Here is a 13,751-nt window from a genome sequence, read left to right on the forward strand (position 1 = left end):
TAGGTTGCTTCCAGGTCCTGGCTATTATAAACAGTGCTGCCATGAACATTGGAGTACATGTGTCTCTTTCAATTCTGGTTTCCTCGGTGTGTATGCCCAGGAGTGCGATTGCTGGATCATAAGGCAGTTCTATTTCCAGTTCTTTGAGGAATCTCCACACTGTTCTCCATAGTAGCTGTACTAGTTTGCATTCCCACCAACAGTGTAAGGGGTTCCCTTTTCTCCACACCCTCTCCAGCATTTATTGCATGTAGACTATTGGATAGCAGCCATTCTGACTGGCGTGAAATGGTATCTCATTGTGGTTTTGATTTGCATTTCTCTGATTATGAGGGATGTTGAGCATTTTTGCATGTGTTTGTTAGCCATCTGTATGTATTCTTTGGAGAAAAGTCTGTTTAGTTCTTTGGCCCATTTATTGATTGGGTCGTTTATTTTTCTGGAATTGAGCTGCAGGAGCTGCTTGTATATTTTGGAGATTAATCCTTTATCAGTTTCTTTATTTGCTATTATTTTCTCCCATTCTGAAGGCTGTCTTTTCATCTTGCTTGTATTTCCTTTGCTGTGCAGAAGCTTTTGATTTTAATTAGGTCCCATTTGTTTATTTTTGCTTTTATTTCCAATATTCTGGGAGGTGGGATTGGAGGATCCTGCTGTGATTTATGTCGGAGAGTGTTTTGCCTATTATCTCCTCTAGGAGTTTTATAGAATCTGGTCTTACATTTAGCTCTCTAATCCATTTTGAGTTTATTTTGGTGTATGGTGTTAGGAAGTGTTCTAGTTTCATTCTTTTACAAGTGGCTGACCAGTTTTCCCAGTACCACTTGTTAAAGAGACTGTCTTTTCTCCATTTTATATTCTTGCCTCCTTTGTCAAAGATAAGGTGTCCATAGGTGCATGGATTTATCTCTGGGTTTTCTATTTTGTTCCATTGATCTATATTTCTGTCTTTATGCCAGTACCATACTGTCTTGATGACTGTGGCTTTGTAGTGGAGCCTGAAGTCCAGCAGGTTAATTCCCCCAGTTCCATTCTTCTTCCTCAAGATTGCTTTGGCTATTTGAGGTTTTTTGTATTTCCATACAAATTGTGAGATTATTTGTTCTAGTTCTGTGAAAAATATCGTTGGTAGCTTGATAGGGATTGCATTGAATGTATAAATTACTTTGGGTAGTATACTCATTTTCACAATATTTATTCTTCCAATCCATGAACACGGTATATTTCTCCATCTATTAGTGTTCCCTTAGATTACTTTCACTAGTGTTTTATAGTTTTCTATGTACAAGTCTTTTGTTTCCTTAGGTAGATATATTCCTAAGTATTTAATTCTTTTCGTTGCAACAGTGAATGGAATAGTTTCCTTAATTTCTCTTTCTAATTTCTCATTATTAGTGTATAGGAAAGCAAGGGATTTCTGTGTGTTGATTTTATATTCTGCAAACTTAACCCTGTATACGAGACTGAAAAAGAGACATAGGTATATAGAACAGTCTTTGGGACTCTGTGGGAGAGGGTGAAGGTTTGATGATTTGGGAGAATGGCATTGTAGCATGTATATCATCATATGTGAAATGAATCACCAGTCCAGGTTCGACACATGATACAGGATGCTTGGGGTTGGTGCACGGGGATGACCTGGAGGGAGGATATAGGGAAGAGGGAGGTGGGAGGGGAGTTCAAGAAAGGGAACACATGTACACCCAGGGCGGATTCATGTCAATGTATGGCAAAACCAACCAATATATTAATGTAAGGTAATTTGCCTCCAATAAAATAAATAAAAAATTATACTTGTAAAAAAAAAAAAAAGAAAACAGGGGTTTACTTGAGACTGCATGACCTTAAGTTGTAGAGTGGGGTCTGCAGAAGTATTCAGTGAAGGGAAGGGTCTATCCATATGCTAGTTTCTGTCCAGGGAATTTTTGTTGATATCACGGTGGTTCAATGAATTTGGAAATATGCAGGAAAGCAGATGGACAGGATTTGAGTCTTGAATTGTTTGGAGAACAAAGTCCTTATAGTGGATGAGGCCTGTGTGGTGGGAAGGATCTGAGATGATCTCACTGATCCCAACTCTTGTTATTACTGTGTATATCCTGCCCATTCACTTGAGTTGCATGTAGTGACTCAATTATAACAATGAGAAAGAAATATTGGGAAGTCATGACAGGCATTAGAGTAAAAACATAAATCTGGCTTTCTTCTTGCTGCTTCTCTCTTTCTCTTTTGGTTGATAGAACCCAAAAACTTCCACGTTGTGCCCTACTCCTTCAGAGGCCCATGTAACAAGGAATTTCTGGAATTCTCTGAATAATATCCTGGGTACTTGCAAATCCTACCATAAGCCCTGTGAGTGAGCTTGAAAGTGATCCTCTGTTCATCAAGACTTCAGTTGCCTGCAACCCCAACCATTATCTTGACTGCAAACTTCTTGGAGGTACTCAGAAGTATTTCAGCAAATTTCAGTTACCAAATAATAAGTAAAAACTAAAGACTTTTTTTTTTTTTAATACTGAGCTTGCATGATCTGTTCGTATATTTGGGAGATTAGTCTCTTGTGGGTTGCTCCATTTGCAAATGTTTTCTCCATTCTGAGGATTGCCTTTTTGTTTTGTTTACGGTTTCCTTTGCTGTTCAAAAGTTTTTGAGTTTAATTAAGTCCCATCTGTTTATTTTTGTTTTTACTTTCAGTACTTTAGAAGGTAGATCAGAAAAGATGCTGCTGCAATTTGTGTCAGAGAGTGTTCTACCTAATTTTTCTTCTAATAGTTTTATATTATAGTAACTGGTCTCAAATTTAGATCATTAGTCCATTTCACATTAACAATCAAATTTTTAAAAATGAGTGGAAAATCTAAATAGACCTTTCTCCAAAGAAACCATCAGTTCAGTTCAGTTCAGTTCAGTCGCAAGAAGCCATACAGATGGCTAAAAAACATATGATGAAGATAAGTTCTTTTTTTTTTTTCTTTTATTATATGGTTTACTATATACTTACTAGGAGAGAGTAAAAAAGCCATTTTAATTGTGAAATTATTAAATTTAAGATTTGTCTAACTTTTAAAATATTATATGCTTATATACTTATTAAAATATTACTTATTACTTTTAAAATATTATATGCTTATATACTTACTTGGGAGAATAAAAGCCATTTTAATTGTGAAATTGTTAAATTTAAGATTTGTTTAACTTTGAAAATATTATATGCTGTATCACTCCTGATATGTTTATTGTTTGCTTAATTAAAAAAATCTAAAGCACATGAAAAGAGGCTCAATATCACTAATTACTGGAGAAATGCAAACCAAAACTATAATGAAATATCACCTCACACCAGTCAGAATGACCATCATCAAAAATTCTACAAATAATAAATGCTGGAGAGGGTGTGGAGAGGAGGAAACACTCCTACGCTGTAGGTGACAATACACAGTGATACAGCTACTATGGAGAATAATATGGAGGTTTATATGGAATTTAGAAAGATGCAAATGATAACCCTGTATACAAGACAGCAAAAGAGACACGGATGTATAGAACAGTCTTTGGGACTCTGTGGGAGAGGGTGAGGGTGGGATGGTTTGGGAGAATGGCATTGAAACATGTATATTATCATATGTGAAATGAATCGCCAGTTCAGGGTTGATGCATGTTACAGGATGCTCGGGGCTGGTATGCGGGGATGACCCAAAAGGAGGATAAGGGGAGGAGGGATGTGGGAGGGGGGTTTGGGAGGGGGAACTCATGTACACCCGGGGCGGATTCATGTCAATGTATGGCAAAACCAACCAATATAATATTGTAAAATAATTAGCCTCCAATAAAAATTAAAAAAAATAATAAACACTATTTTAAAAAAAGGAAAAAAAAAAAGTTAAAAATAGAACACATGTACACCTGGGGCTGATTCATGTCAATGTATGGCAAAACCAATACAATATTGTAAAGTAATTAGCCTCCAATTAAAATAAATAAATTAAAAAAATAAAACCAAAAAAATAAAAATAAACATACAATTAAAAAAAAAAAAAGAACTACCATATATGAACCAGCAATCCCACTCCTGGGCATATATCTAGAGAAAACCACAAGCACCCCAATGTTCATTGCAGCAATATTTACACTAACCAAGGCATGGAAGTAACCTAAATGTCCACCATAGAGGAATGAATACAGAAGGTGTGGTACATATATACAATGCAATATTACTCATCCATAAAAAGAATGAAATAGTGTCATTCGCAGCAAAATGGATGGACCTAGAGATTGCCATACTCAATGAAGTCAGACAGAGAAAAACAAATATCATGGTGTCACTTATATGTGGAATCTTAAAAAAAGGTACAAATCGATTTATCTACAAATAGAAATAGAGTTACAGATATAGAAGCTAAACTTACAGTTACTATGGGGTAATGCAAATCAAAGGGATACATGGGAGATTGGGATTGACATATACACACAACTATATATAAAAATATATAACTAATAAGGACCTAATGTATAGCATAGGGAACTCTTTTCAATACCCTGTAGTGACTAATATGGGAGAAATCTGAAAAAAGAGTAGCTATATATGATATATAAATGATTCACTTTCCTGTACACCTAAAATTAACACACCATTGTAAATCATTTATATTCTAATAAATTTTTTTAAAAATAAAAATATTTTTCTAATATGGCATCGTAATTCCATTAGAGAAAAATTCAGAAACAAAGACTCATTCAAATTAGAGACAAAATGTAAATCTTCATGATATAAAATGCCATTGAAAGCAAGGAGTAAGGCAATGAAAATAAAAATTTATACTTACTGACAGACAACTATTAATTGAGAAAATGGAAAGTGTATCACATCTTTGGTATAGAAGTCCTAATACACCTAGATTTCATGATAAAATAAAGTGGACTTACAAATATCAAAATCACACATTGTGTGGTTAAATTGAGAAAAAAGTCTGAATTTTATGTTATCTCCCACAACTTGGAAGTAAGAAGTAAAGAGGAGAGGTGAACAACCACCTGAGGAGAGGAGGGACATTCCCAGGACATTCACTTTTCTCCTTTTCTTATTCTGTTAATATTAACAAGTCTCCAGAGATTGTGACAACACGGACCAACTGGCTAAGGATGAGCTTTGGGCATTGAGCACTAAGGTCATACCATTGAAAATAATTGGCCAGTGCCTCCAGTTCTTTAGTTTGCCTGTTCTAATACTGTGAGCCCACACCTATGTCTCCATCCTTTGGAGGAACCTGCATCAGAAGGTCTAGTCTGAGTGTGTCTTCCTTCCCATCCTGAGGAGGGACCCTGAGACTTCATCACACACCATGCAAGAGAGAGGCAGTGAGTCTGTGCTTCTTGGTCCTGCTTCAGCAGAGATGCAGTCCAGCCCAGTAAGTGCTGAGGGAGACAGTAATTGACAAAGGGATTGTTTGAGCATTATTTCCTCCTCAAGAGCAGCAAGCATGATAGTTTTCATAGAAAGGTAGGAAGGCACCCATCGACATGGTTTTGCAATAGAGACTTTTGAAATTTATGTATTAGGTTCTGGTTGGCATATGAAAACTCTCATTCAGAGTTCTGCATATGCCTTACTGGTTCTGGTTATGTCTGGCATCCTTCCCATCAGAGCAGCTAATGGGTCTGTAAACTTCCCTTCACTCATTTAAATAATATGAAAGCAGTGATGAGAATGAGGAAGATAAAAGTGATCATAACATCATGTACTGTTGTTCAAGGCTTCTTAAGTGTCAGGCTCTGAGGTACGTTTTATGTGTCTTGTTCAATTCCGTCTGCACAATCTCTCCCAAATTGTAAGTGTACACATTATTGTAATTTTAAAAAAAGGAAAGAAGCACAGCATTTTATGTCACATCTACCAGTTCACGAGTTAGAAAGTATTAAACTCAAATATGAAGCCCGTCAATCTGGGGATACTGACTCCAGACACATGGCATCTGGGCAGTCTTCTCCTTCTCACCCAAACAGTCCTGTCACTTCCCGGCACTCCCTGCTTACTGTGCCCTTCCCCTTGGAATTTCCTGGAGGACACAGTGTTGGGCAGTAGGTAGCACTTGCCACATCAACTATGGGAAGAACGTCTGAAATCACAGACAAAGCCATAGAAATAATCGGTATTTGATACTTCAGGGTAGTTCTCTGTTGATATTGTTTTGTGATTTCACTTCAGCTGTCTACTTTCTCCTCTATAGTTATAATGAACTAAGTCAATCATGAAAGGAAACACAAAATCAGTCTTGTGATCCAGTCCTATTCAGGAAAACGAAAATGTTTAAAATAATATACTCCAGATGTATCTATAGTTATACCTCTCTACCTCTACTGAAAACTTTCAGAAAGTCTGAAAGTGAAATTTAGGGCATGGGACTCAGAGAAGAAAACCTTAGAATGGAATCCTGCTTGCTCCACTCATTCTTAGTATGTTATGGAGCAATTTCTTAGAATCTTGAGTCTTTGGATTATTAACTGCGTGATTCCTCTTTCATACAGAACCACTGAATTGGGATTAAGTAAATAATGCCTACCCTCAATGCAATAACTATGTGATGGATGCACAAAGAAATGGAAAAATGCATACTTGATTTCGTTACTAATAATGATAAGGGTAATTTTCATGTCATCTGATTTAAATATTTTTAGATCTGATGTTGTGGTTTCCCTACATTCCTGACAGGATATTTTATTTTTTGTTTCTAAGAGTACATTCTTCATAGATGAAGAGAACTGACTGAAGCTCATTTATTTCTAATTCCCCAAAACCTATATCTTGTTGGCAAAGAGGAGACACCAAGGATAAAAAACCCAGTTAAGTGTTGAATAAACTCTTCTGTTTTTCATAGAAACTACTTGTGAGCAATATGGCTTCTACACGGTGGACCATTTATGACAGTTTTTTCATCCTTTTCAGAATGTCCCACAGGACTAGAGACAAGTTAAAACACTGCTCGTTTCTGTCTATGTCGTGGACTTTCTTTGAGACTTGTTATTTTCCATTTAATAACATCTGCAACATTCAATTACTGAGAAGTCATTGAAGAAATTTTCATGAATATGAGGGGAATAAAAGAGAAAATAATAGGACATGTACATTTTAATGCATGGGTTGAGACTTAGTTTAAGATTTCATGTTATCTGTGCTCCAGCTCTGAGATAGGAAAAGCGTTGCTCTCTCTGCCATATACTCCATGATACATCATTATATTTTGGGCATTGTATTTTATTAATAAACATGCATGCATGGTAATTTGCTTTAGTTGTGTCTGACTATTTGCAACACCATGGGCTGTAGCCCACAAGACCCCTCTGTCCATGGAGTTTTGCAGGCAAGAATACTGGAATGGGTTGCCATGCCCTCCTCCAGGGGATCTTTCTGACCCAGGGATCGAACCTGCATCTCATGTTCCCTGCATTGACAGGCAGGTTCTTCACCATTAGCGCCTCCTGGGAAGCCCTATTAATAAGCACACTATCCCAATAATGATTAAAATTCTTTATACAAATGACCAAGTATTGTTTCCAGTTCCCCTTTGGTGCCACATATATTCTTGAGTGGATGGCAGATCTTTATATCCAAGAAGAGGAGAAACACAGAGAGCTTGAGATATTTGCATACATTTCACTTACAGGGGTGAAGGGGTGAACTCAAATCACTGATCTGCTTTTTCATGTACCAGCTCTCAGTCACCTTTGCTGTAGCTCATGTGTTTCTTTTCAAACCTACTTGGGTCCCAGAGGTGAAAGGAAGGTAGAGAATTGTTTCATCCTCTTTTGGTTCAGTGAGTATCTGTGAATCATTGGGCTGAGGCCGCAGTTTACAGAGGTAATAATGGCACTAATATGGATGACTATAAGGTTTTCAATGAATAATTTCCTATACAAAGTGAAAATGGTATGAATGTAGTTGGCAGAATGTTATTTTTGCACTGAAACAAATATAGGGAATTAGCTTCCCTGGTGGCTCAGACAACATAGAATCCACCTGTGATATAGGAGACCCGGGTTCAATCCCTGGGACAGGAGAAGGAAATGGCAATCCACTCCAGTATTCTTGTCTGGAGAATCCCATGGACAGAGGAGCCTGACGGGCTCCAGTCCATGAAGTCACAAAGAGTCAGACACGACTGAGCACACACACACACACACACACACACACACACACACACACACACCAAACTGGTTATGCACCCATTGTGAGAACTTAACTAATTACCACGCACATGTTATGTACTAATTTCCATTTGTCTGAAACAGAGAGAGGTAAAAGAATTTTCACAGGATTGTTGTAAGCAGAAACTGATAAAAATAATATATGTAATGTAAACTAAATATTTATTTAATACAAAAAATGTGTAAAATTTGTTAAAGTGAAATTAATTTATATAATTAAATTATTTAAATTTACTAACTAAAGAAAATGCTATCTTTCCTTATGTAATAATGTGTGTCAGGAAATTGTCTGATGTATTTGTATGTACTTCACAAGAGACTTAACCAAAATGTTGAGCAAAGACATGCATTCAAAGGCAATATGGATAGTGTTCTATTTAGGGAAATTTTTTTAAAGCTGGTTATGGATATTTAAATGAATATTGAAATTATGGAAACATTTACAAGGAAACATCTCTCAAATTCATCACAGTAGTTGCTTTTGGGGACATGTATGCCGAGGAATGGGATAGAACTGAGATTCAAAGAGAAGTTAAAATTTATCATTAATGTTTCAAATCTCTATAATATGTGGGATCTGAAGCAATAGTATTAAATGTTTATATTTTAAGAATAGGTGGGGTATTCATGACAGTATTAATCAATAATATTCATGGAGATTTTTCTAAGTGTTGGGCAGTATTCATTCTAAGGCAGTGTTGATCAAGCCCTGGTTCACAGAAGGGAGACCAAGACCCTTACCTGTAGAGATACTGAAATTGCTTCTGGGCTGAAGTTAGGGTAGCAAAGTATTTTTTAAATGAGCACATGTAAGTAATTGATGAAATGGAACTGAAAATCACTGGTCAAATCTATATAAATGATTTTTAGAAATTTTCTTGAATGGTCCTATTCTGTAGGTTCAATTACTATCATAATTTCATCGATAAGGAAACTGCCTGATGTGTTGGTATTATTCTATTTAAATCTTTTTAATGCATTCCATTGTCATTGCAATATTATTTGAAGTAGTGAAAATATGAATACATGTCTGTCAACAGGCAAACAGGGAAAGAAAATGTGGCTTGTATATAAACAATGGGATATTACTCAGCCATGAGGGAAAATATAGTTAGGGAGGGATCAACATGTACACTCTGCTATGTGTTTTTTTTTGTTGTTGTTGTTCTTTGTTACATTTATTTTTTTAAATTAGTTAATTTATTTTACTGGAAGTTAATTAAAATATTGTGATGGCTTTTGCCATGCATCAACATGATTTTGCCAAAGGTACACATGTTCAACCAACAAGGACTTACTGTATAGCACAGGGAACTCTGCTCAATGTTGTGTGGCAGCATGGAGGAAAGGGGATTTTGAAGCAGAATGGATACATTTATATGTACTGCTGAGTTCCTTTGCTGTTCACCTGAAATGATCACAACATTGTTCACTGGCTATACTCCAAAACAAAATAAGAAGTTTTTAAAAAATGAGCTGTAGTTATGAGAACTTGTAGTGGAGAAGGTGGAGAAATGTTGGTCAAAGGATATAAACTTCTGTTATAAAATGAATACATTCTGGGGCTCTAATACGCAGCCTAATAATTTTGTATTGTGTTCTTGAAATCTGCTATGAGAGGTTTGTTTAACTTACCACATAGGTGTGTGAGCACAAATAGAAGCTATGTAAGGTGACATATACATCAATTAATTTGATTGTGGTAGTTATTCATGATTTGTATTGTATTAAATCATCATTTTAATGATGATTTTCACTTTTCAAAACATGTTTCCAAAACCTTCATGTGGCACAACACAAATATATGCAATTTTGTCAATCATTTCAATAAACTGAAAACAAAAAGGTAACTGTGGTGCTGGAGAAGACTCTTGAGAGTCCCTTGGACTGCAAGAAAATCCAACCAGTCCATTCTAAAGGAGATCAATCCAGGGTGTTCATTGGAAGGACTGATGCTAAAGCTGAAACTCCAATACTTTGGCCACCTTAGCGTCGAGTTGACTCACTGGAAAAGAGTCTGATGCTAGGAAGGATTGGGGGTGGGAGGAGACGGAGACGACAGAGAATGAGATGGCTGGATGGCATCACCGACTCGATGGACGTGAGTTTGAGTGAACTCTGGGAGTTGGTGATGGACAGGGAGGCCTGGCATGCTGTGATTCATGGGGTCGCAAAGAATTGGACACGACTGAGAGACTGAACTGACTGACTGAACTGAGTATTATTTCACCAACACAGAATAGAGTCCAAAAAATGTAAGGTAGTCTCACACGTTAGACATTTAACAGATGGTACGGAAACAAATAACACTGTATAAGATAAAAAAAAAATTAAAGAGCATTTCTAAAATTTCATTATCATTTAATCATTGACAATACTCTGTACACTAATGCTATAATTATAGTCACTGATGCTGTATGATCATATGCACTTAATTAAACCATGCAGATCAAAATTTTAAATCCACCAAAGTCAAATGAAGTATACACTGAGTGATTTTTAAAAACAGAACCCTGATAATTGAGTAATCACTTATTTCATGAAGGAGGGAAGACAGAGAAACCAATAAAACTCTGAATATCACCTAAAAATGTTTTCTGACTGTGAACATTCATTTTTAATTTAGAATCCAGATGATCAAGTTCTTCGTTTCATAGAGATTTAAAAAATATTCCAAATAAAGGAAATATCTAGAATTGCATTTAAATAAAATAAGATTTATAAATATGTTTCATTTCTTTGAATTATAATTTTTCTTAAAGGGGAATGGAATTTCTCTTTCTGTATTATTTCTAAAGAAGTAGGCTGTATTTAACTGAACCTCTAATATTCTTGTTCCCTTTCACTTTTTTGTGAAGCTTTGTAATCTAAGAGTTTATAGACAGACGATTATAACACAGAAGTCAAGGAGGAAAAGTTCTAAGCAAGTAGAATTTGTCACAGTGAGAAATACTGTTGAAGGAACAGGGATGTGTAATCTTAGAAATAAGTTGGTTGAATCCAGAATATGGACACAGTGCTGCATGGCCATTTATGTATTTCCTATTTTACCAGTCCGCTTTTCTTTTTCCAAAGGTATCCAACCTACATAGAATCAGAAATCTAACAAGTGTGTCAGAATTTTTCCTCCTGGGACTCTCAGATGATCCAGAACTGCAGCCTTTGCTCTGTGTCCTGTTCCTGTCCATGTACCTGGTCACTGTGCTGGGGAACCTTCTCATCATCCTGACTGTCACCTCTGATCCCCACCTCCACACCCCCATGTACTTTTTCCTCTCCAATCTGTCCTTGGCTGACATCAGTTTTGTCTCCACCACCATCCCTAAGATGATTGTGAACATCCAAAGTCACAGCAGAGTCATCTCCTATGCAGGCTGCCTGACACAGATGTCTACTTTTATCCTTTTCGGGTATATGGATTGTACTCTTCTTACTGTGATGGCCTATGACAGGTTTGTGGCCATCTGTCACCCACTGCACTACATGGTCATCATGAACCCACGCACCTGTTCCTGCTTAGTTTTGGTGTCTTTTTTGGTTAGCCTTTTGGACTCTCAGGTGCACAATGTGATTGTGCTACAACTTCCTTGCTTCAAGAATGTAGAAATTTCTAGTTTCTTCTGTGACCCTTCTCAACTCCTCAACCTTGCCTGTTCTGACATACTCACAAATAGTATAGTCAGGTATATTATTGGTGCCATGTCTGGTTTTCTCCCTACCTCAGGAATTTTTTTCTCTTACTATAAAATTCTTGTCTCCATTCTGAGAGTCCCCTCATCAGGTGGGAGGTATAAAGCCTTCTCCACCTGTGGTTCTCACCTGACAGTTGTTTGCTTATTTTATGGAACAGCCCTGGGTGAGTACCTCAACTCAGCTGTTTCACAATCTCCTAGGAAGAATGTAGCAGCCTCAGTGATGTACTCTGTGGTCACTCCCATGCTGAACCCCTTCATCTACAGTCTGAGAAACTGGGACATCAAAAGGGCCTTGTGGAGGTTCCTTAGCAGAACAATCTCTTCTTAGGACCTGGCCAACCATTTGAGTGTAGTCTTGAAAATGTAGCAAGACTAAACCTGGAGATATAAAAATTCTACCTCTCTCATGTTATCATTTTTGTAAGTCTTATGACCCCCTTCTTTCTTTGCTTCACACCTGAATATTGCTTCTCTTTCATGGTTTAATGTGACAGTAGGGACATTGAGGACCCTTTGTGTATCATAATCACTCCTTGACTGAATCTCATTATATCTCCAGAGATTGTGGAGCAAGCATCCTTGAAAGATGAATTGTTCCCTTTTTTTGCCACTTTATTTTTTGGCATATGGTGCTTTATTATTTCAAGAAAGGTAAAATCTCAACTGAAAGACGAAAAAGGATTTGTGTAGAAGATGCTGTGACTGATTGAACATGTCCAAAGTGGTTTGTGAAGTTCTGTACTGGAGATTTCTCACTGGACAATGCTCCATGTTTGGGTAGATGAGTTGAAGTTGATAGCGATTAAATCAAGATATTAGGTGAGAAAATAATTTGCACCAGCTTGATTACGTTTATTGCTTTGATATCTGGATTTCACATAAGTGAAAAAACATTCTTGGCCATATTTCTGTTTGTGATTCTCTACTTAAATGTAGTGAAAATGTTCTGTTTTTAAAAGAAATTTTGACAGGCAATATACAGTGGATACTGTAATAATGTGGAATGGAAGAGATCATGGTGCAAGTGAAATGAATCACCACCAAGCTCACCAAAGGGTGGTGTTCACCCAAAGAAGGTGATGTTGTATATGGTGGAATTGGAAAGGAGTCCTCTGTTATTAATATGAGCTCCTCCTAGAAAACCAAATGATTAATTTCAACAAGTAATGCTCCAAGTTAGACCAACTGAAAGCCGTACTCCGTGAAAAGCATCCAGAATTAGTCAACAGAAAACGCATAACTATCCAACTATGAATTATGAGGTTGCCTGGAATATGGCAGAAATTAGTAGAACAAACAGTGAATATGTTGTTCAATAAAATTCTTTGATGAAAGTGAAAATTGTCTTCTATTTTTACTTAAAGCCAGAACAATGCAAGACCACATGTTTCTTTCTTTCTTTTTTATTATTTTGGTTTTGTTTATTTAAAAATTTTTTCTAATTAATTGATTTTTTATTGAAGGATAATTGCTTTTCAGAATTTTGTTGTTTTCTGTCAAACCTCAACATGAATCAGCCATAGGTATACATATATCCCCTCCCTTTTGAACCTCCCTCCCATCTCGCTCCCCATCCCACACCCCTAGGTTGATATGGAGCCCCTGTTTGAGTTTCCTGAGCCATACAGCAAATTCCTGTTGGCTATCTATTTTACATATGGTAATGAAAGTTTCCATGTTACTCTTTCCATACATATTACCCTCTCCTCCCCTCTCCCGATTTCCATAAGTCTATTCTCTATGTCTGTTTCTCCATTGCTGCCCTGCAAATACACTCTTCAGAACCATTTTTCTAGATGCCATATATATGTGTTAGAATACAATATTATCTTTCTATTTCTGACTTACTTCACTCTC

At 36.6% G+C, this 13,751-nt stretch overlaps 1 protein-coding gene across 1 annotated transcript; it reads left to right on the forward strand.

Annotated features, from left to right (window-relative positions):
* The first annotated feature begins 11,274 nt into the window (after positions 1-11,274).
* On the forward strand, positions 11,275-12,222 carry LOC129558831 (olfactory receptor 7E178-like). The gene has a single exon (XM_055430273.2). It carries the CDS (start codon positions 11,386-11,388, stop codon positions 12,220-12,222), a length of 837 nt encoding a protein of 278 aa, XP_055286248.1. The 5' UTR covers positions 11,275-11,385.
* Positions 12,223-13,751: the final 1,529 nt, after the last annotated feature.

This window comes from Moschus berezovskii, chromosome 8, assembly GCF_049115385.1.
Source record: "Moschus berezovskii isolate FMDL1 chromosome 8, NW_MosBer_1.0, whole genome shotgun sequence".
Classification (NCBI taxonomy): domain Eukaryota; kingdom Metazoa; phylum Chordata; class Mammalia; order Artiodactyla; family Moschidae; genus Moschus; species Moschus berezovskii.